General features: G+C 32.3%; 1 protein-coding gene across 1 annotated transcript in view; it reads left to right on the forward strand.

Moving 5' to 3' along the window:
- Positions 1-25,523, forward strand: part of LOC147075864 (uncharacterized) — a 125,155-nt gene that overhangs the window by 24,135 nt on the left and 75,497 nt on the right. Inside the window, exon 2 of the mRNA XM_085942017.1 lies at positions 18,060-18,212. Coding sequence (XP_085798143.1) covers positions 18,176-18,212 — 37 coding nt within the window. The 5' untranslated portion in view covers positions 18,060-18,175. The remainder of the gene's footprint in view (positions 1-18,059; positions 18,213-25,523) is intronic.

The raw sequence follows: 25,523 nt of genomic DNA on the forward strand, positions 1-25,523 counted from the left end.
ATCCTTGATATAGGAATCATTACGAAAATATTATTTAATTATTTTTGTATACGTTTGTTACTCAGTGAGAAAACCTGGACGAAAAATAAATAATTTAGTACATACATTTTTAGCATAAAAAATCCACACAAATCTAATAACCAATTATTGTAAATAAGAACTTTGGCCTCAGTAATATTATTAAATATTAATATTTATTATATTAAAATGCATTTCACCGAAGGCAAGGGATGCTCAGTGTCAGCTCATACTCTGCTCATTACATCATCAACATAATCACCCGCACACTTTTTACCCCCAAATAACCCTTAATTATTAAAGATAAATCTAGAAAAAGGTGCAAATTGGACATAACGCGGAAAGACCATAAAAGAAACTAATGGTTATAAAAGCAGATAAGAGTACGTGATGCGATAGATGTCGCTATAAAGATGAAATGGACAATGGATAAACAAATGCGGTCATACAGTGGTACCCAAGAGGCACCAAACGACTACAGGAATGTCTTAAAATCCACCGGATATACGAATTCATAAAGTTTGGTGGATGTACGTAGCAGCGAAGAATCAGAGACTGGAGAAGAGTAGAGGGAGTTATGGGGATGCCTTCTCCCATCAGTGGATCGATCCCAGCTGATGGTGGTGATGATTTTCCTTTTTCTTTCACCCTGTCACGATCCAGCATTAGGGCAAAGGGCAAGCACAAGTTCGCGCTACTTCCCTTGGTCCATCACCAACTCTCGCGCTTCCCACCCTGCTAGATCCGCAGCGTGTAGATTGCTTGTGTAGTACTGCTATAGGGTGAGAGAGGCTTAGCCACGGCAATGAAACCCTTGAGGCTGTGCCACAGGAGGACAAAGTGTCGCACTCTCTGGCGGCAACCATAACGCATGTCCAAGCCACGTAAAGCGTCTCTTCGTAATTACCTCAATAACCGAAGGCTGCTGTGTCCGCTCACAAACTTGAGTGTTTGTAACGCGGTCGTAGCAATGTACCTCTAAGATTCAGCAGAGACATCGATTCTCAAAGCTCAAAAGCCTAGACCTTTGAAGCTTAGTAAGATGCCATGATGATGCGATGCACGCGTTGAACAAACGACATTTGGTCCTCACAGAATACAGCCTTGACCTTTATGCGACTCCAATTTAGCTGAATGCATCCCCATCATACCCATGCGATTCCAAGAATACTGGAAATACCACAATAATTGGCAACCGTGGCACCTAAAAAACGTATGGGTCTTTATCTGAATGCGACTAAGACCAAATCCATGTGCTGTGCTGCATACATTGATGCCGACATTCCTCTGCGGGTTTCCGGTCTACCCGTCGAGCTGGTGTCCAGAATGATGATGATACACCATTATAATATTAACAGTAAAATTTTATCAGTGTTTGCGTAATTAATCATATAATAAATTAAATTAGGGGAAATTGCACAGCTATGTTCAACCGTAAACTCCAATAATTGCGCATCTAATCATAACCGGATATTGTTCTTTTAAGGTTTCATAAAAAAATGTTATATGGTAACAAACGAATATAAATGAATGTATTAACTTATCGAATAAATAACTCGTTTAAAGCTATGAAAATATTGTGAATATTAAAATAACAATATCAAGGTGTGGCTTTCATTTCATTTATATAGATTTTGTGTATTTAATTGGACGCACGTCTTGCAAAACCTCAATAAATAGAAAAATATCAAATATTTGAAAAACAATGTACTTATCTTTATAATGAGAATATTATTTTGTTCATTAAAACGTATTAAAGGGAGATTTAATCTTTAATTATAATATATTGATGCTTGGATAAAAAAAAGATCAAAATTCATGGAATAAATTAAAAATACAAAAACAATATTTTTATTCAATTCACTTATGTTTTATAGCCCACTTAAACATCCTTGGATTTACTGCTGGCAGTACGCATTATCGCGACACTAATAATAAAAGGAAAATGTAAATATTTACAAATGTTTACTACCATGTGCTGACCAAGGCCTGAACAAAAATAAACCATAAGTGTGAGTGAGAAAGCATTCGGTACGCTTATATCTCCTCAATATGCGTTAGAGTAAGATAGAGTTTCTACGACTGAATTAAATATTTTTGGTTAACGTCACTGAAAAATATTGATTTGAATTACTACAATATAATGTTTTGTGGTAATTATTTGCAATTAATTTAGTAAAAAAAATATGTTTAACTATGTTGTGTTTAAATTTGGTAGCCGTATTAAGAAACAGCATGATGGTATAACGCTTATCTCTATATATATAAAAATCTCGTGTCACGATGTTTGTGGTCGCACTCCTCCGAAATGGCTCGACCGATTTTTATGATTTTTTTAATGTATATTTGTTAGGTATGAGAATAGGTCAACAAGTATATTTTATATCGCTAGGTGATTAGGGTATCTCTATCCAGAAAAAAATTTCTTTTATTTTTTTGACAATTTTTTTTTGTATTTTTTTTATTATTTTGCATCAAAAAATACCTATAATCCCAAATTTTCACTCTCCCACCCCCACCCTCCGATTTTTTTATCGCGATTTTATTATTTTTGTATGAACAAATTTAACCGTCGTTCGTATTTCAAACAGAACGAGATTATTTATGTTGTTGAATGACAGGTGGCGCTACGTCCGAGAAGAATTCAAGAGAAGCGTCGCATCATTTTGACATTTCATTCGGCATATCACAACGCAGTGCGTGCAAAATTTTGTACGATTTATTTTAATTTATCTATTTTTGTGTGCGTGTATTACAGTGCACAATGCCAGCAAGATGCAAGGGGGGCCTTTTGGGCCGTCGAACGAATAAAGCAACAAACATGCGAAATAGTAGAGGAGAAAGAACAGACGAACAAATCCAACAAGATAACAAAAACGTGCGTGTGAGCATGTCGCAATTGCGTGCATCTCAATCATAAAAGGCGCGAGCTGAACGAAATCAACAACGAGAATTAGAACGGAGCCAAGCGCGCCGGTTCGTAGTTAACACACGCAGAGCAAATGACTGACAACGCCAACATGTACATCGAGCATTTACATCCGCTTCGTTCCTTCGTCTCACATTGGATTACGAGCCAGATATTGAATATTCCGCTCATCCGAAAGTGCTGATTGGTGCTATGGACAAATAATGTCCCTATTGTCATGCGCTCAAATTCAAACATGAGTCAGCCGGGATGTGTTGCGCATCAGGAAAAGTGCAACTACCAGAAATTGAGATACCACCAGTACCATTGAACGGCTTGCTCATCGGCACGGTTCCAAATTCAAACCTGTTCCTGAATGCGCACATTCAATTCATGCTTCCAAATGACTTCGTTCGGAGCAACAGAAATAGTTCACAATACTGCGGTAAATGGTCAACAATTCCATTCTACGTTCAAAATCAAAGGTCAAGTATACCACAAAGTAGGCTCATTGCTGCCAATGCCAAACGAACCACATAATTTTTTACAAATCTACTTCATGGGCGGTAAGGACATCAATCGTGTGGATGCACGTTGCGGCTACAATAACCTCAATTCGCCTAATGCCAGGCGCATCGTCGGCGAACTGGACGCCCTATTGAATGAGCACAATGAATTATTGAAATTCTTTAAAGCACACATGCACAAATTGCAAAGTGACAATCACGCTATTGTCATAAATCCTGATAAAACACCAGCTGGAGAGCACGTGCGTCGATTCAATGCGCCTGTTATTGACGACATTGCTGGAATCATGGTTGGCGACCACACATCGACGGGAGAAATCGTGATTCGAAGAAGAAACAATAATCTGGAGTTCATCGCTGACACACACCGTTCATACGACACTCTCCAATATCCGCTAATTTTCTGGAAGGGACAAGGCAGATATTGCATAAACATTAAACAACGAGATCCTGTCACAGGTAATTCATTCATTATGAACATCATTACTCATTTTGAATTGAGAAAATGAATGGTTGGTGTTTTTTTGATTTTATCGGCGGTCATCGTCTACAGCGCTCCATTCCTCTTTCTGTCATAAATCCCATCCCCACACATTTACGATACATTCGTTATTTTTTATTTAACAACCAAAATATTCACTAGAAATAATTTATATGGCAGAACAACGTTTGCCGGGTCAGCTAGTCTCTTTATATTATTACTCTAAGGTTCTGACAGTATAAAGAACTGCTCTGCACTGGGCGTGTTGCGCTGCCTACATACGGTTATTTTCGTGCAAGTTGCAACACTGACATGCATGGATCAAAAAAGTTTAGCGGCTTCTAAATTTTTACGCGATGATAATATGTGGCCATGCACGGTAGAGCAATCCTAGCGACCATGGCGGTAAACTATACGAACTACATCATACAAAACATGCATTCAAAAAATGAGAATGGTGCGACGATCAGAATTTTTGTGTATTCATGGACGTGTACAGTCGCTATTACAGAATTTTAGTCCAAGTTGTTGAAATTTTTGATAAAACTTGATGATTTTAAATGAAATTTAAAAGATATGTGAATGCAAATGGAAAAAGGAGCTATTATGCCTGAAATCACTATTTTTATGGAAAACCAAAAGACTCTGTACTTGTAGGATTTCTTAGTGAAATTTTCTGATTCAGTGACAATGGATATTTTTCTTATTGAGATATACTTTATGGTTATTTTTGCATATTCGACTTATTTTATTTTATTTTTCTCTCGGGCAGGTATTTAATATTTAATTTATTTATGCAAATATATTTTTTTAATAATATCATATAATTTAATATAATAAAATCTTATAAAGCCTTATGGCTTTGCATGAGAAAATAATTGTAAATCCAGGCGTCATCGATATAGGTTATAACATCTAGCTTATGTGTTATATGTCTGATATTGGAAATCATAAAGCATATCAATACTAAAGGAAACCCCCTAAGGGTAGCCGGGGAAAATAGGCTAGAGAAAATTTAATAAGCAATGCTTCACAAATTGCTTCAACAAAAACATGCAATTACGTAGACTTATATTAATATAATATTATCATTACATTTATTATTGTTATTAAAATCAAATTTTCTGAATCAATCAATTACGTTATATATTCGTAACCTAATATTTTTCTCTAATTAAATATTTTTATATTAATGGAATAATAAAAATTAGCCAGGATTGATGCATTAGTGGGTCCTCAGTTATTAACTTCTACGTTGAACTTAATGATTTTGTCCTGAAACTAACGTTTTTGTTTATTTATTTATTTTATTCAAGAAAAGAACATTGTGGGCATAATAAATGAAAATCCAAGACGTTGATAACATGAGATTTACATTATAACAAAAATAATACCCTCACAGAGAGAAGAAGAAAAAATAAATAAACATAAACAATTTTATACAGTAAAATAAAATTTCAGAAACAAAATATATTATATAACATCACTGAAAATGTCTATATCTTTGGTGAGTGTATTGACTAAGCTTGAATCCCTTTTAATGGTGCCGATGCATCGTGGCTGCTAGCATTTCGGTAATTGACAGGCACATGCAAGTTCAATTTTTTTAGGACGCCAGGATTAAAAACCATCCGTCGCAACAACACGTTAAAAGTATTAAAAGAAGATGACAACGATCAAACTTATAACAATTTTTATTTTAATACCAATGCTGTCTCTGAAGTAGTGTTGCCAAATTTCGTTGACAAAAACATGGCAGACAGGCAGGACATAACAGGCAGGGTATGAAAACAAGTTAGATTTTGTAAATTTACTTATTCTACCAAGACGAAGTCAATATTTTTCTTTCGTGTATCGAAAAAAGAGCAAAAATCGAAAAAAATGTCAATACGTGTAAAAAATACACATTTTAGTAGAAATATATTTCAAAATTGGCAACAACTACCTATATTTTATCAACTGCGTTCAAATTTTGTCATGTTTCATGGACAGACATAGAGAAATAAAGAACATTAACAAATAAAGAATATTAGATGAATAATAGTTAAATTATTATTTTATATACGCGGAGATTATGAATATTATACAAAAACATTAAATCGTTTCATTGCACTTTATTTCTCATTAAAATAGGTATCGACCTACCTGCATTAAGTATCTGATAGTCAGACATTTGATGCGCATGAAAAATAAAAAACTAAATAACTAGCTTTTTTTCAACACATTTAAAACTATTAGAGAAATCAAAAAAACGCTAGTAAAAATGCCACAAGCTAGGTCCGTTTTTTGCAAGCTAGATGCCTATCGAAAAATGATACTTTAGTAACGCTGCTCTGAAGCAGTGGAACACGGGTTTATATCCCATGGCTGGATGAAGACACAACGGCTAATATCTAGTTCTAATAACAAATCCGTTAATACAATCGCTACTCCATAAAAGCCCATATTTTCTATTTTGGGGTGTAGCCAATTTTAAATGAGTATTTTTTGCATGAGTAATACTTTGCCATGTGACAACTAAAACAGTACTTACGCACTGCACTTACTTACGCACTTACGCACATCTCAATTTTATAACTTCACTCCCTCAATCTAACATAATATCCCATATGAGTGGATGTTGTAATTTCTGTATTTTAATATTGTACCTATACAAAGTATATGTATTGATATAGAGAGGTATATGTCAGAGGATTTGTTTTGAGTCAATCAAAACGAAAAATTCAGGGAAATTGAATATTTGGTTTATTTTAATTTTCACATAAAATATTACATATTACAGAACATGACAGTTTTATAAACATAAGTGAAAGTTTGTATATTAGTATATTGTCAAAATGGCACAGGGCTTTTGTTGCTAGGGGTTAAATACAATTTATTTACTATAAGCACCAACTTTCATCTGGTTTACTTAGTTTTTAATATTGGTGTGTATGTATACTTGGCTGAAAGTTGACGTATTAAGTTGTGATGCACCTAGAAATTCAAGAGATAATAATTGCCGACTGACTATTATTTTTTTCTTCAAGCCGCGTAGGTGAAACTAACATAATGGTTGTTTTTTTGTCATGCTGAAATATTAATAATTATTAGCTGTGTTGTGTCCGAAAACGATACATATGCCAGGATTACATGTGATCACGACATCTTGATAATATCAATTATGGACAATTTGGTACCATTTTAAAAGTATACTGGGTCATAATATGGAGGACGAAATAGTTCCGATCCCCCCTTAGATTCATCACTTTTAACTCTCGATTCCGCTGTGTTTCGGTAGAGTTTCAGTACACTCGCACAAAATAACATACCAGAGCAAGTCAAGATTCTTTTTTATTTTCTATAAACTCTTTCTTTAAGCAACAAGGTGCATGGTTGCTACATCAGTCTCGTCCAGCTTTGTTTTGGTACACGGAAGTGTCGCACTAAAAAACTTTTCATTCTGACTCGTTTATAACGTCATGGAAGACAGCCATACAAAAATTTTAATTGCATTATTATACACGATAGGTAACTCAAATCATTGATCTAGCATTCATCGATCGTTTGGTTTCGAAGTGACGATAAATATCATATTTTCTTCTTTATTCTATCAATTTCACGTTTTTTGATGAGAAATTTAGGCGTTTGTTACAGAAATACACATATGTATAATAAAAATAGCTTAGAAATTTCCGGGGATAAGGAAATAAAATAAAAACTAATAATATACATTAAATTAAGAGAGTGTTGTAAAATGGCTACTTTTATATTTTATTTTCTTATTATTCCTGTATAACACATTAGTAAGCTAATAATGAAGGTATACCATTAAAAGATAAAACAAGCTAAAGGTAGCTTTTGTACGCAAAGAGGTTGAACATAAAGTATGCTTAATCACAGATCCACGTTAATTAGCAGAGAATATTGTCGACCATCTTTTGTTTCGGCCTAAATTTTCATCTTATGAGATTATACTGAACATTAACCCGTTCCTTTATTTTCATATCATTTTCAATTGTTCTATTTTAGTTTATACTATTGTCTATGCAAAAAAGGATCCAAAACTGCTAATAATCATGCTATATTATTATAGTTATTGCAGAATACGTTAATAACATCTACTTACACGAGATTAAGAATTACAATTTTATAAACTGTGCTTAGGTAAATTACTATAATTAAATATAATGTTTTTATTATATTTATTAAGGAAAACTATTAGATATTGACATTCATAAATCTCCATCTGATTCGTTTTATATGAGATTGTGTTTGCGAAATCATGAATGTAATAAGTCCAACATATTATACTATTACGATCAAGATTCTTTTTGTAATCAAATACAATACTTTTTGACTTTTATACTGAAACTGCCATCGATGCGGATAACATTTATTTGTCAATAATATTAAAAAATATTATATCTATAGTATACAAATATATAGCAATCATACCACTCAGGATTACAGGTATGACACACTTCAATATCTATGTTTTGTTGTTAAAACAAACCAGAGTGGAGGAAGTGATTATTAGCAATTTTATCAGTCATAACCTAGATCAACATTGTCTATTATGATTTATTTAAATTGATACAATGACTTTTGTAATATTGTATTGAACTCATTTGTAAAAATAGCAAGGACGATCCATAACTCGCCACCACTCGTCTCAAGTCCATCACTCGAGTCATTACTCCACTCGAGTCCGTCACTCAAAGCAGCCACTCCTGACTCATCATTCGATACAGTCACCCGCTTAACAGTAGATTGGTAGTCATCGCAACCAGATCACGGCTCGGTCTGAGCACTAGCTTACCGCGATCACTCTACACCGTTAATCTTTACTCTGACCATTGTAACTCTCTGTACTCTACATAAAGATAATAAACATCCACATTCATCCATACCACCACTGCTTTCATGACTCACCACCTTCTCCCCCTCTCGATATTCATAAATGTAAGCTAAAATCTGCAATGATTTTCTGTTAGAGTTTTTCGTCACGTTTGGTTTTTGCATACCTATTTTTTATACGAAGACACTTATAATAATTCAACACACAGTTACGTAAGAAACATGGGGGCGGTCCAATTCACCTAACGGTAGGTTTCCAAAGAATGTTCTTCAAACAAACTTGAATCTGAAAAATGTCTTGATTTTTTCATTAATTAAAATAAATATACTAAATAATATTAAGAGTCGTCGACATACTTTAACGAATTAATCATTGCATTCGTGTGTCATCGTTGTTATGAGCATCTTAAAAAGAGAAATAGGTACGCGTTTTGGTGGTCTTAAAAGTAAGCATGGGAAGGTGAAGCAGAAAGATATCTAGGTCACATTCTGAGATTATTCCTTCTGAATATCGAAATCACAAAAATCTTTTACTCAGACATCATTTTGTAATGGACGCAAAATTGTTTCAAGTACTGTATTATGTTCACTGAAACAAATCGTTATTAATATGTTGAATATGCTAGAAAATTATATTTAAATATACCTAGCTTATTTTAAAAATAATCTTTTGGGAACAGGCATTTATTTATTACCAGAGCATCCTGAATTGGCACCGTACCAACGTCAAAACAGACATTTCAAGTTTTGTATAATGAGGATAATTATCTAGCCCGAATAATAAGAAGCCATCTGCTGAAGTCCAAAGGTTTCTTAAAAGTTTGCAGCTAGTTACGAAGTATGAAGAACATTGCACGTACTACTTATAAACAAATCGTTATAATAACCGCTGCATTCATTTTAATAGGACATAATTTCCATATATATTTCAAAAATATTATCTTATTAAGTTGGTGGTAAGTTAGTTGGTGAAACTTATGTATTGCATATAGGGTCTATTATTATAGATACACCTTACGAAATAGGTATTTTAATATAGAAGTATCATTAAGTTATTTAGTAAGCTTCGTTTTCCTAATCAAAAAATTGGGATCTGAGATGGGAAAAACTTAAAATAAAAAACTAAACTCATATATTGACAAATCCAATATTGTCATACATATAATATTTAAAGCTACTCAATTGTTTTATTATTATCAAATTGTACCAATTAAATTGGCGTAATGCATGTCCAAATCCACCATCAAAAATCCTGTAATAAAAAATATTTATTTAACTCGTAATCACAATATAATATTATAATGTATTTCTGAAACAAAATTATTGAAAGATGCTAGACCAGTGAGTTCTATTTTAGAGAAATTTTATCTTATCTTCGACACAATTTTAGATATCGACATCATATTATATAAAATTTGTGCCAACAATGTAGTCTCAAAACTGTGGAAGTTTCATCAATATTGGACTAATAATTTATGAGTTATAATATAACAATCAAGTAAATATATATTATATCAAAATCCAACAAAAAACAACACTTTGTGGTCAGATAAACATGGTTAAAACGCTGATCAAAATGCAAATTGAATATAACTTTCAGTATAATGTCGCAACATACATGTCAGAGAAATTCTCTAATAATTTAATTAATTCTTACGTTTGTTTAATGTTATACCACTCTGTTATTCATCACATATGAAATAATGTTGTAAATTTTATGTGACACGTATTTAATGAAAGCTGTCATTGAATTAATATAATATTGTAAATTATATGAGGGTTAGGTACATCAAAAGACATGACGTGAGGAATGGATAGTTGGTAAACTTAGTAAATAAAATTATTCATTATTACATACTGTACATTGAAAAAAATGTAAGTTCAGTACTAGTACTCTCACTATTATGTAAAGTAAGTTCGCTAGGAAATAAGAAAGGGATGCATGCTATTTTTTAACCAAAATTTAATTGTAACTATTATAGATGTGTATTGGTCAATAGCCTCGGGCCTTGTCAGCATTATTTCGATAATGTAATAATTAGCAAGTCATTTAATTATCGCATAACCGTCCCATCTACAGTCAGCATTTCTACACGCGCGATATTCTTCGATTAGGTTCGACAGCCTCGGGCTTGGTCATCGAAACGCTCGAAGTTACAATAATGTAGAGGCCAGAGATTTCCCAAATCGTAAACTATATCAACAATGACGCTCGAAATTTTACCGACTATTCATGTATTTAAATAGTCGGTCATCATTGATGAATCGTAGTATCACTCTTGAGCTCATTCAGTTCAGTAGTCTTAGTACCTACCAATGTTAATTTCAGTCTAATCAGTGTGTCAGTCTCTGGATTACTCTGCACAGCATTTCATCCACTGAGCCTTGGACCTCGGACGAGTAACGTAATTCTTATAACATAACTCGTACCGACTGTTTACGCTGGAATAAAAACTCATTCCTTCATTCATCGGAGCAACCACCAATCTGATAAGTACACACGCACGTTCTTTCTCGATAGTTTTACGCTGATTCCAACATGTCTCAACGTGTGTACCATCTGGCTCGATGGTTTTTTGTTCGACATCGAACAAATTGCGCTATCCGAAAAAAATTGAAGGTCTGTAATTATTGCGCGAGTGATTTTGAGCGAGGGAGTGAGGACGCAACGGCAAGGCTAGTGTGGCCTCGCTCTCACTCGTGGTAAAAGTAGTGGCGGTGCGACGGTGGCCTCACAGCGTCGTGTGTCGAGTTGCTCGACTGTGTGGATGCAACGACGAGCATGCTTCCAAGTCAACATTCTCGATCGAGCAAAACCGTCGAGAAAGAACGTGCGTGGGTACTAGACTTGAGCTTTACCTCTACTCCGGGTCATTCTCTAAACTAAACGGTCTCACCCCCTCTACAACGAGACTGCCAAAGATGGATTGATTTTTTCAAAGAGATTTTACACTAAAGCCTCGATGACATTGAGCTACTTTACCAGCTGGTTGTTGGCGAATTTACAATCTGCTTGTAAACTCGCCCAGTGTCATCAGATCAGTCAGTCAAGCAGACTGTAAACAATCTACCAAGAAAATTTGAAAGCCGGTCAACTTTACACGCTACAAGCTGGCGTGTGGGCCTATTACGTCTGCGCAGTAAAGCGATAGTAGCGACATCCCGGTGAAAAAACGAACTACTCAATACGTCCTGTCAAAATAGTACCAAAAATGACGGTTTCATCTCGCTAGCTTGTTGGCTTCTAAGCGAGTGGAAAGTTTTTTGTGTCATCATCACAATCGCACTAGCTGACTCGCCCGCTTTTAAATCGGCCAACAAGCAGCTTGTAAAGTAGTTCAATGTCATTGAGGCTTTAGCTTATGGTAACTAAACAAAGATAGATAGCTGCCGTGTCAGCCAGCAATCCTGCTACAAAAAAAAATAGTTACATGATATCTTAGACGTATTTCCTTTAAGGAATAATAATTGTCATTAAAATAGAGATAACAGGATTTAAAGATAATCAACGAATTAAATTAGTAATAGTTATAATTTCATAGTAAAAGTTGTAATTGTGGCCCAACGGGCATTGAAAAATTAAAGACTATGCGATATTACCAGTAAATAGAGAATTACTCAGCTTATATGAAGAATGTATTAGGTATCAACAATGCCCATTGAATTTTTGCAATAGACGTTAAGATAATTATTAAACTACAATAAAATATTATAACTACCGAACAACGCGTTTAAAACATAACATAACCTCAAAAGTTGACAGATGACAGGATGATTGTTTTGTATAATATAACCATATAGACATTCCTCATTTTTCCTAGTTTTGGACTGACATTCCCCCTTCTTACCCTTACTTGGAAAATTTGAAAGTGAAATATCTCGTGAGTCAACGCATTAATGTTATGTACACTTTTGGCATAATATACTTCGCAAAATTTGCTACCAGATGATATTCAAATCTCAATTTCACAAATTTGATGACATTCCTGTTTCTTCCCGTATAACCTTAAAATCTACCCACACAAATTTAAAAAATGAATAATATTATTCTGATTTGTAGTTTTTTTTTTTTTGTTTTTAGAAAAAGATTTAAAAGCCTACATACACGGTTATAGTTGAATTTAGGGTATATTTGGAACTCTAAACATTTTCTAAGTTTTGTAGGGTAGATCTAAGGTACTAAAGTATGGCTATATACTTAATATCAAACGATGTCACTTCCAGTAAATACTAAAAATGTATAATATATATATTATATATTTTTCTAATATAATAAAAGACAGAGCATAATTAATTATTAATTATAATTAATAATTTAAATAAAACGCAATTTTATCAAACTAAAATTAGTACGATAAAATTGGGTTTTATTTAAAATATTAATACAATTAATTTCTTCCATGAATTGACAGTTACCACTATTACCCCATATTCTTTATGGTCACATGTAATTTGTACGTATGCAATTCATCGTGGGACACTTATTCGTCCGCCGCAGTACGTGAAACATGATTTCGTATCGTAACATTTTATCAAATGACGAGTTCTTCGTTAAACATTTCACGGTGGAATACATTTGTATGTATCTTACAAAATGCGGCGATAGTTTGCAAATAATATTGTTCCAATTAGAATAACTCTAACCTAACCTAACCTAGTAAAGACATCTCCACATATTGTAGAAAACTCGTCATTTGATTAAATGTTACACGAACTCATGTTTCACGTACTGCGGCGCACGAATAAGTGTCCTGCGGTTAAGTGTTTACATACAAATTTCCAGATATGATTTTTTATTATTGACACAGGACACGTGGGCATTAAAAATGCTTAATTATTATTCGATTGAGCTTTTTCTAGTACCTATGTGTGTTTTTTATTTGTGTGTATTTCTTGATAATCATAAAACATCCTTATAATCTAAAATCGTACATTGCCCACCTTCAGTTAGGGCAAACCTATATCATATCCTCATTGGCTGACAACGACTCCATTCTAATCAATCGAATAATCATTGGCTGCATACATTCTAATACTGATGGCCGACCAATTAATTTCTTTGAATGCTTTACGAACTGTCGAAAAATTATGTAGGATATCCTTTACGGTAAATTAAAGGTGATTTTCAAAATAGTTTCCTCGTGAAAACATTTTCTCGCATTGGTCATTTAAAAATGTTAAGTTTAGGTTTGGTCGTGGTAGATTTTTGGGTTTCCACCATGTGTCCTTCTTCCTTCTTTCCGCAACGTTTCGGGCTTATTGCAGAGGACATTATCAAGAGATGATCATCATTATGATTATCATTATCATCTCTTGATAATGGCCTCTGCAACGAGCCCGAAACGCCGAGGAAAGAAGGACACACGGTGGAAACTCAAAAATCTACTACGATAAAAAATAAACTGTGAAAGCCTGTTATTTAAGTTTGATTTTTTTTAAATTATTTTCGAAATTTATGTTAATAAAATTAATTATAATTAGATAAGATTTTTGAATTTATAAAATTTCAATTATTAATAACATATGTTATTTTACGCAAGTTGTTTTATTTGTATTGAAAAAATATGTTGTAAATGAATGAAAATTTATTCAATTCATTACTAAAAGCAATACAAATTGGGTGTACGCAATTCAATTAAAAAGGTATTCCCAAGTAATTTATTAAGGAAAAACATTTGCAAACATTACGTAAAAAGGTGTTTTCGGTACCGACCAAAACAACATTTCTAACTGATTTATTAAAATACTAGAATTGGCAGTAAACAGAACAGAATTAAAGAAAAAACTAATTAATCTGTAAAGATAAATTAATATTGTATGTCTAGTTGTGCTCAATATATATATATATATAGGTATATATCTGTATCTGAAAGCTAGTGGATCGTATGTCCAAACAAAACACTTTAAAGAAATCACAATTTTAGCCGTATTATGCCTATGGACTTTTGGTTATTAGGTTTAAGGAATTTTTTGTTTATATTATGAATAAAATAAAAAAAATAGCTCTCGCTCTGAGATATAATATGATACTTTGACTTGATCGCAAATACATGTTGAATGTGGAATTTGTTTATGTTTTTCCGCACACAGCGTCGACGTAACATTGTTGGTAAAAAAAGTTTGCAGTCGCATAAAACGTATTTGAAAGCACGCATCATTAATGTCGTTTGTGTGCAGATAAAAATGCACTACTGCGCCGCATAGAGTCCATACTATTTTACAATATCCCGGGAACTTTAAAATCTAGTACGCACCATTGTCGCGTCACCCCAGGGGCCTGTCAGTGTTAGGTCACAAGATAGTAAAAAAGTTAAATATGAGTGATCGTTATGAAATGATATTTTTAGGTTACGAAAGATTGTTCTAAAAATTGGAACACCGTATTTGTGTAAATTTAAATTTCTAAATGAAAATTAATGTACTCAATATTTTTACCTTCTTTTGTCTTAAATGCCAGTAGAAAATTGTTGTTTTATTGTCGAATGTACAATGGCGTTTATCTGTTTTGACAGGAGATCGCGTCGCGTACCTAACTGTTGCGGTTGTGTGCGCGAAAGAGACAAAATTACGAGTATTTTTAAGACCATGTTGATGCTTGGATGTTTGGCGGAGAGAAAGCTTATTAATGGATACAAGAATAAATGAATACAACGATACAGATGACTTGATCATATAATCGCGGGTTCAGATGTACCTACTGAAGAGATTGTCTAGGTATATCAATGAACGGGCTGGCGATGTACCGACATGTAATATAACCGAGGGCTAGACTCGAGTGAAATGACGGTTGATTGTGTCGAGTGACTGGACTCGAGATGAGTAGGGAGGCGAGTGATGGACTTGAGGTGAGTGACGAGTTATGAATCGTCCTTGCTATTTATACAAAATATGCAGTCCATATAATATTACAAGAGACATTGTCGCAATAAATAAAATCATATCAGACTATATTGATCTACGTTATGATTGCAGAAATGCTGATAATTGCTTCTGCTATATTCTTTTGTTTTGACAACAAAACATAACGCTTTCGCTGCTGAATAGATAATGAGATTTTAATTGCCCCCTTTAAAATGCACGTTAATTACATCGATCGGCCGCCTGGTCATTACGCACCGTGTGCGTCTTCCGCGTCCAAAGTATTAATATATATTACACTGTGCCACCCTTGTAATGATGAGTGGTATGATTGCTACATATCACTCGAGCACAACAGGCGCATCATATTATCCTATTTTTTTTCAATACTACCGTAGTAGTATAGTATTAGTAAGACAGTTCTGTAGTTGTAGAAGTGAAACAGTCACAAAAACACCTCGGCTTTGAGAAAATCAAATATATATATATATTGTAATCTCACCGGGAATCTAACTCGGAGTCAAAGAACTTGAAGTTAATACTTTATGCATTGCACTACGAAGGATTAGGTTAGATAGAGTATTAGGGAAAATGTATCCGCAGCTCAACTTATTAATGTTTCATGGAATGAGAGTTTCTAAAACTGACAATAAAAGGAAAATTCATATACGGAAAATAATAAATCAGAACGTTAAATGTTTTTAAACTAAGAAAAAATAGAAAAATCTTTGGCTATGGTATGGAAGGTACGATTGAAATCTCAAAATAAATTAAATAAAAATTTAGATACCCATATTATAATACTATGTAGCTACGGAGTATTTTGGAAAAAATGCCTATTAGAAATTAATTACCTACTTTCTTTTCAACTGATAAATGAAGAAAAATAAATTTTAAGATTATTTTCATAAGTTAGTTGTAAGTATCAAAAGCGATTTTTATAAAATATTTGAGATATTTATCTTCATAAAATTTACTATTAATAATTTTCGTTTTTCATTACTTCGATTTACATTGATTAATTTACAAAACCGATCATATTTCAATTGACGAAAAGACGTAGTTAGTAAAAATAATTCATATTGAAAAGTGAACGATGTTAGTTTGAGTCCCACTAGATCCAACTTTTTAAGGGTTAAAATTATGTATTTTCTATAATGTGCCAATGATTCTTAAATTTCGTGTATATTCAGTAATAAATAAAACAAAATATATATTGACCTTACATAAATTAATATGTTTCTACTGTAGTACTCGTAGTGGGGATTATTATATTTAATTATTATATTAAAGTAAATAAAAGAAATATTTTTTTTATATTTGGTCACCATGGCATCGTGACAATTATTATTCCTAGTAATTTAATTTATGAAGTACAATAACTAATATATGAAGAAATGAATGAAATGCGGAAAATACATCTCAAAGAAAATACGGAGCCTATATTGTACCAAACAAAAATAGCTCTTATAAATTGCTTCTTATTTACAAACGTAAACAAGATGAAAGCGATATTTCCATAAAAATATAATAACTTAAGTCGCTTAAGAATAATAATTATTATAATATTTCATCAAAATTACTATTAACAACTTTTTAAGGAATTCATTATGATGTTTTATTTTATCAGAATATAATATTATGGGGTATTGAGATATAAAGTAAATCAAGTCAAAAAAAAAACTTATTTGTGTCAACCCAAGAGCTAGATACAATAATGTGTCCATAAATAAGCCAAACATATTAAAAAAATCTTAACATATTCTAATCGAAATATATTCTCTATATAAATGACTATTTTTTGCATATCGCCGCGTGTGCAGATGTACCGACAAATAAGCTAATGTTACATGTTTGAAGATTTTTTTTTTTTTTTAATATTTTCTTATAAATTACAATCACAGAAAGTGCATAGGTAATCTATATATTTTTTCTTTCTCCCATCAGTGGCGTAGTTCTATTTACTTTTATGTTATATAAGTATAATTATTATTGTTTTTGTTATCATTTTTTACTATAACGATTTAGTTATATGAAAAAAATTGAGTTCTACCAAGTTATTAATAGGTCAATTATTATATTATTTTCTTTTTATAATTTTAGGATCTATTTATAGATTGCCATTAATTTCGGTACATAAAAAATCATATAAAATAAAAATATATAATATAAAGTCATATTATGTAAGTGTCATTTAATTTAATAGCCATTCCTACTGTTAAACTTTAATCCTTATTATCTCAGATTAAACTTTGGTGAACTTGATCCAATGTAGAGTTGAACAATTGCCGACTCAATAAAGATGGCGCTGGTTGAACCCATAGATAACATGCTGAACCCTTCTCTTTGTACTTATTTGTGCATGGGATTATATTATTAAAAAAAAACTTTATCATAAAATTTGAACAAGTGTATATTATTATTTCAGTTATGAGTGAATAATACTAATAATAATATCAAATTTCATAAAAATAATAAAGTGTCGGTGAAAATGCAAATTAAATTAAATTAAAACAATTAATACAAGTGAACAAAAAAATTACCATGGTGGGGCTATTGCTTCTAGCTGCGACATTCTCAGGTAAGAATATATTTTTACTTCTTATTAGAATTACGTGATTAGGATTTAATACTCACTATTGAAATTATTTTTTTCGTTATAATGAGTTTTGCAAATAGTAATAGTGGATGATAAATTTTTATTTGTTTTTAATGACGTGAATAAACTACCCTGGGCACTCACATTATGTTGTTGGTGGCAGGCACCTTCTTCACTCCTCGCACCGGCTCTATCTCTTGAGAAACTCTTTTTGTATCAGACTGTAAAGTGCTAAGGTTGCTTGCTTAGTAAATAGCAGCAAATCTAACTCAATTAAATGCTAACTGCATCAAAGTTCTTGTCACCAAATTTACACAACCCCGCACGGGTTTAAGGTAGTGGTGCACAATCTATTAGATAGAAAAACCGCTGTGGGTGCATTTGTGTTAAAAAAATGATAATTATTATACTACACTAGACATATTATATTATATATTTTTTAAATTTAATAGTTACACGGCGTACATGCCAAGGGTTGTGCATTACTGGTTTAGGGTCATCTTATGTAGCACTGCCTTATGGTCAGGAAAGAGACGGAAACCGTAGTTCAAAGAAATCGGCGCAAACATGTTTACTATGGAATGGGATAAACAACTCAATCAGTGTCAGCATATTGATCGGCGATATTAAATAACTAAACGCAATTATAAATTCCTTAATATCTCTTACATGTAGTGTAAAATTATGGCAAACTAAGTAAATAGCTGACTGCAATTATAATTTCCGCAATATCCATTTTCCACATAGTCAGCCTGGTCAGCCATATCCAATGACGTAAACTCCATAAAGAGTTAGTAGCTGACTCAATTATAATAATTAATCCTAAATATTATTTCGATTGTGAGTACGTCCATAAATAGCGGATCATAATAAATTATTCATTGGACATGTCACTCGAATATAAGTTCGCGGTCTGTTAGTGTCTCAGTCTCTGTATTGCTCCGCAAAACATCTCATTCTACCAAAACTCGGACCTCGGAACGGTATCATAAGTATTGTAACATAATAACTGTAATATACTCTTATATGTACCGACTGTTTATGCTGGAAATAAAACTCGCTCCTCCATCCATCGGAGTAGCCACCGTCCTATCCCGCACCGAAGTAGATTCCCACAGTGTTTTACCTTTACTGTACCTATATAATATGTTTTATTATATATTATATACATGTGTTTAATATTTTGAACGTTCAATAAAGAACGTTACATTATTATCTTGTAAATAATTCGTCGAATGAAAAATAGTTTATTAAATGAAGCTGTATTAGTAGTTTCAAAAACAAACACAGCTTATTAGACGATTAGGAAAAATGATGTTCAAAGCATATTGATTTTCGCAAGAGAAGATTTACCATATCATTCATAATAATATAAAGTACATATTTATTACAAACGTAACCAAAATACGATTTAGTTGAAAATAAGCTCTTTGTGGAAAACAATTCCTAAAATATGTATTGATATTTTGCATTTCAGCTTCTTAATTTAAACATAATACTGTTTTAAAAATAACACCTAATAAGTCATATTATAATAAAACGTAATAAGAAAAAAATGGGCACATAAAGTCAGTGGAAATGACAGTTAAAAAAATGTAATGTACAGATAAATATAGCGTTATTATACGTACCTACTCATAGATTATGGTTATTTCTTCACTTCTTTGGATATAAGATAAAAGCATTGAGTCGAAACATGGCAATAGTTTTACAATGGTTATTACTTCTCGAATCCCACACCATTATTAAATATAAAATGTACGTAAGTGAAGTTGAAGGAAAAGCAAAGTGACAAGAGCAAAGAAGACCGCTATGTACGTAGCACTTTGTTAGTTTGGTTTGCTAGTAATTTTTTAAATGCTCATGTAAATTTTGTGTAAATTATGCAATTTACCACACCTTATGCATTTATATAAAAAAGAATAATTATGAAAATAAATAAAAAATATATGGTTGGGCCAATTATAGTCGCCCTCATCCCTATATTTCTCTCCTACCTCAAATCTTCATTATTGTCGCAAGTCCAGGTGCAACTCAATTACGGCTCGTCAGTCGAGCGTGATTGAATAACATTCAGTTACCTCAAGTTACCTCAAGACAACGGGCGTGTTTAGGCTTGTCACAGCTAGACCGTCGCGAGTAATTCAAAGCGTATACAGACTGATTAAAAACAATAATTTCGCGCCTTAACAGAGGTTTTTTTTTATTATTATTAGTAGCCATGTCCTTGCTTTTTCGTACAAGGTGGTTGTTGGTAATTTTGAACAATCACAAACACCCAGGCTTTGAGAAAAAAACATAAATGTTTTTGTCATGACCGGGAATCGAACCCTGAACTCTCGGGTGGAAGGCCAGCGCCTTACCCACTGCACCACGAGAGCCGCCTCCTTAACAGAGGTTACGGATAGTTCTCTCGACAAACATTCTCCCGCGGATTCATTCGTAGCTAATCAAACGCGATCGAAGATATAATTTATTGCGGATACAACACTCGCGGCAGGTTTGAATAAGATCTTGTTTACAACATGGACTTAGTACTAATCAATAATATTTATTACTCGCACTAATACCAATACTTGGTGACAACAGTATCGAAGGGTGACTTTTGGAAAGAGGTAGGCTGTGGAGATCTGAGAAAAAGAGCGCACATGTCAGGTATACTTACGAGAAATAAGAAGATAATAAGATATTACTAATAATTAATAGGTACACACTAATGACGATACACTAATTCAATGAAACTTAAAAAACTCACTGACGACATAAAATTAAGCGGTTAGCCATGTATGGAGTCTTAACCACTGGTTGACAGGCCAAATACTAATGCTAATTACTAAGCGAGTGCGAGTAGTAATTATTACTGATGATTAGAACTTTTATAATGGCCGAGTAAACATTTGGACTATAGTAATATCAAAAGAAGAAGTAATTAATAAAACTGATGACCTCCTATGTAGAGGAGTATAGGCAAAAATAGTATACAGTAGTTGAAAGTGTCGGCACCTTCTCAAACTATTGCGTATCTCTAAATTAAATAGAAAATCCATGGGTAGCATTTCCACAAGTTCCATTTAATTTCCAAATAAGTTTAAATTAATTTTATTTCGACTGTGATGAAATTCTCTACTTTCAAACAAAATACAACTCAGTTATGTGTGAAGGAAGAATTTAAATTTATCGTCATATTATATTGTAAATAGTTGACAAGTTGTCATGGAATGTTGTAGTGTTTGAACTATCTGCAATAAGTCCACTTAGTTCTAATAGTGCTCGAGAAAAGTTTTACGCTATCATACATAATATTAACATCGTAAAGTAGGTAATAGTTGTGATTATATTAAATATACTGCACGTCGCGTACTATCACGTGACGTCACAGTAGCTGCCGTTACTGAAAAAAAGTGTGTAACGTCGTTTTTCTTGGCGTTTAAAATGGCATCACACTGATGCTCCTATCCCGTATCACATATTGAACCTTTAAACGAACACTGTAAGTTGGAAAAAACCTGCCGAAATCACCAGGACAACAATGAGGTCACCTCATATTGTACCGTACTGCATCGACACCTGCATGACTCAATGAACGTTTTTTTGTCATTTTCTAGATGCCTACACATTTTCGACTCATGTTAAAGTCGCGTGTTTTTGTTTTTAGCGGTTGGCACTATGTATTTTCTATAAGAATGTTGTCTATTATTTATTGTCTGCAGGTTGGGGGTTTTTTTTTTTTAGAATTATTAATAACCATATCCTTGCTTTTTCGTACAAGGTGGTTGTTAGTAATTTTGAACAATCACAAACACCCAGGCTTTGAGAAAAACACATTAATGTTTTTGTCATGACCGGGAATCGAACCCAGAACTTTCGGGTGGAAGGCCAGCGCCTTACCCACTGCACCACGAGAGCCGCATGCAGGTTGGGTTCTGTTCAAAATAGTATCTATGGATGCGATGTCGCAAGTAATTTTTTACCTACGCACACGTAGAGACTGTTAAAATTAATTGAAATTAGCATGAATAATAATCCAAAATACTAATAAAATATAAGAATTGGCACTCTCCATCATAGAATTTACAAAGATGGCAATCGTTCAAAATATTATGTAAAATGACGAAACCGTAGATTAAATTTGTCGCCTTAAAAGCTTGATAGTACGCAACGTGCATCTCAATATCATCACAATTTAAGTGATATTTTCAGACATATATTTTGAATAGGTCTATCTTTTTATATACCTAGGTAATAAATACTTTTATTGTTTCTATAATATCGTCAGCTGAATGCAGAACTATTCTAACTCACATTTGAAATGTTAGACTAATAACGATGTTCGTTTGTTTCATCCGAATTTGAATTTTTACCACATTATAAGAACGTTTGCATAACGTGCATTTGTTTTAAATTCGCTGTTCTTTTGTTTGGGAGTGTGTCAGAATTATTTTCATTTTGACGTCATATTGAGTGCCTAGATTTATTTATTTTATACTAATTATTATTTTTTTGTTGATAATGTAAAATCGGATACTTCAGCTAGTGTTTCCCCGACGGACATTTTCAATTGGTCAACCATTGAATATTCTCAATTGGAGTGAAAAGGTATTGTGTTGAAAAAAATCATAAGTTGTGAAAAATTTGCTTTGAAACCTAATATTACAATTTTAAAATGCATTATTTTGACTAACTATGTGATGAAACTTTTTTTTTAAAACAAATGCATGTAGCATTATTTGAGTGGAAACGTTAAATTTTAATACATTTTTACGAAATAAACATAAAAATGTGATATGTCAAAATATTGGCTATTTAATTAATTGCTAAATTACCTAAATAATTACTAAATTATTCTCCAGTAATGTTCAGTAATGGACCTAATAGATTGAGCAAGCGGCTGACATCCATTTCTCGTAAAAACGAAATCTGTTAATATAAACCTCCACTCTGTGGAGGCCCATATGATCTTATTAGGATCGGACATGGTCGGAAAAAAAATTGGCACATTGGATTATAATAAAGAAAATAATCATAATTTGTAAATATTGCATCAAAAGTGGTGAAGGCTGCAGGTAGGCTGTTATGATTTGTCATAGACAGTGAACACTAAACTTTTTTGAACTAAAAATGCAATTTACAGATAGTGCTGGTTAGTTTTATAATTCAATTAAACCTGCCTAAAAGAAACGATAACAGTTTGGGTATGTTAATGGGCAATAGGAAAAAAATAGTGTACATTTTTTCAATCATACTTATTTGTTTTTGTTGACGAAACAAAACCACAATAGATAAAAAAATATTCTTCTATCTATAAAATATTTAAAATTGTGTATAGTTTAATGGCATACTTTGAGATATTTATAGATACTTAAAAAAAAAAATTGACTTTTGTCATAGCTATTACAGTAAGCTTGAATAATTCAGGGTTTAATTGAATTTTAAAAACTAACAAATACGATCTACACATTGCAGTCCCTATTTAATATAATATACAGATATATTTGTCTGACAAAGTTTAGTGGGCACTATTTATGTCGGATCTTAATAGCCTACCTCCACCCTTCGCCACAGGCCAGTACCATACATATCAGAAAAGTCTTGAAAAAAACATTGTGTGATACATTAAGTAAAATAACTTTTCTAATACGTTTGTATCTAGGATGTTTTTACATCAAGTATCTTCAATAAAGAATGTACTATTCTTAAATCTTGTGAATTATTCAATGATTAAAAAATATTTATTGAATAGAAAATAGTTTAAATAATATATTATCGCAATATAACACTAAGTGTAATAATATACTCTCTAATACAGATATTTTGGTATTTGTGAAATGTCAGTTAATAATTTACATGACATATTATTACTGTACAGTATTTTTTCAGTAATACTTGTAATGCCAAATTAATAAATAAAAACACAAATATATTGCTAGTAAGAGACAAAACACCAGGCTTGTTTTTTTATCCCAATAGTCTTCAAAGCTATATAGTACTTATACAGAATACTGAAGCATCGTTGAGAGTGACTTGAGTTTTTTCATTGTATTCAGTAAAAATTGTGAGCCTCAACAGTTATAACAAAAGACTGCGAGAAAAGATGTAAAAACAAAAACGAAAAAAATGATATAATACTTCAAAAATGTATTACTGTTTGGCGTTCTAATATTAATTGAAAGGTTTGTATTATTTTCTTTATCAGGAATACCAAATATATGGTGTGTAAATAATAGAGAAAAAAATGTACTCATACTTATTCTTTTTCATTGAACTAAGAATACAAATTGCAGATAATGGTGGTTAGTTTAAACAAATCAGTCCTGCCTAAACCAAATAATAATATTAATAAACCATTTTTTTTATTCAACGAATAATTCACAAGAATTTGAGAATGTAACATTCCATATATTAAACATACTTACATAGCTTGCAAACACCTCAGATATTATACCCACCAGAAAAAAATATATTTAGTTAATAAGGGCCTACTTAGGTCAATAATTATTATAAAACAATCATTATTCATTGTATGTTTATCACATTTAAATGGTCAAAGACATAGTTTAAAATCAATATCTTTAAAATTATCTTCAAATGTGTTAATCTTGCCCATTTTTTAAATATTAAAATGCCTAATTCTTGACAAATTTGGGATCATAGAGATTATAAAATATAATTTATTATCGTAAATATTTCACTATATAATGTTTACATTAATTTTACTAATGGTTTTGTAAATGCGTCTAAAAATTAATAAATATCAAAAATCTTAACACCACTGCACATGGATGTACTGAAATATGACTATATTCTAAAACATTAGATCGAGAGATTTAAAAGAATACTATTTTATGTAATAAAAATACATTATGCAGTCATAAAATGTTCATCAAAATCATCATAATTATATAAATAGATTATCTACAACGTTTAAGGAATGTTCAGGCTAATGCTTTGAAAATACCATAAAATCTCCATTTTGACCTACGTTGGGCATGTGGGCCATTAAGGTAATATTCCTTGATGTAATATACAAAAACCGATAGTCAATAATAACTCAATTTGATAAGCATTTCATGTATGACCTACTAGTTTAAATTGTCGCATTTAGATAGGAGGCTCGTAGCATATTTGGTTAAGGAACAGTTGGCGCGATACCAGTGGTTATACGGGTTCAAATCCCGTCGAGCATAATATTTTTTTTCAAATATGATTTTTTCTGATGGGTATAATAATACATATAGGTATGACGTGTTTTCTAGTTATCTATGTTCAAACAACAATAGTTTACGTATGCTTTGG

This window comes from Rhyacophila brunnea, unplaced genomic scaffold, assembly GCF_057557595.1.
Source record: "Rhyacophila brunnea isolate RB1 unplaced genomic scaffold, BYU_Rbru_1.0 scaffold_14, whole genome shotgun sequence".
In the NCBI taxonomy this organism is placed as follows: domain Eukaryota; kingdom Metazoa; phylum Arthropoda; class Insecta; order Trichoptera; family Rhyacophilidae; genus Rhyacophila; species Rhyacophila brunnea.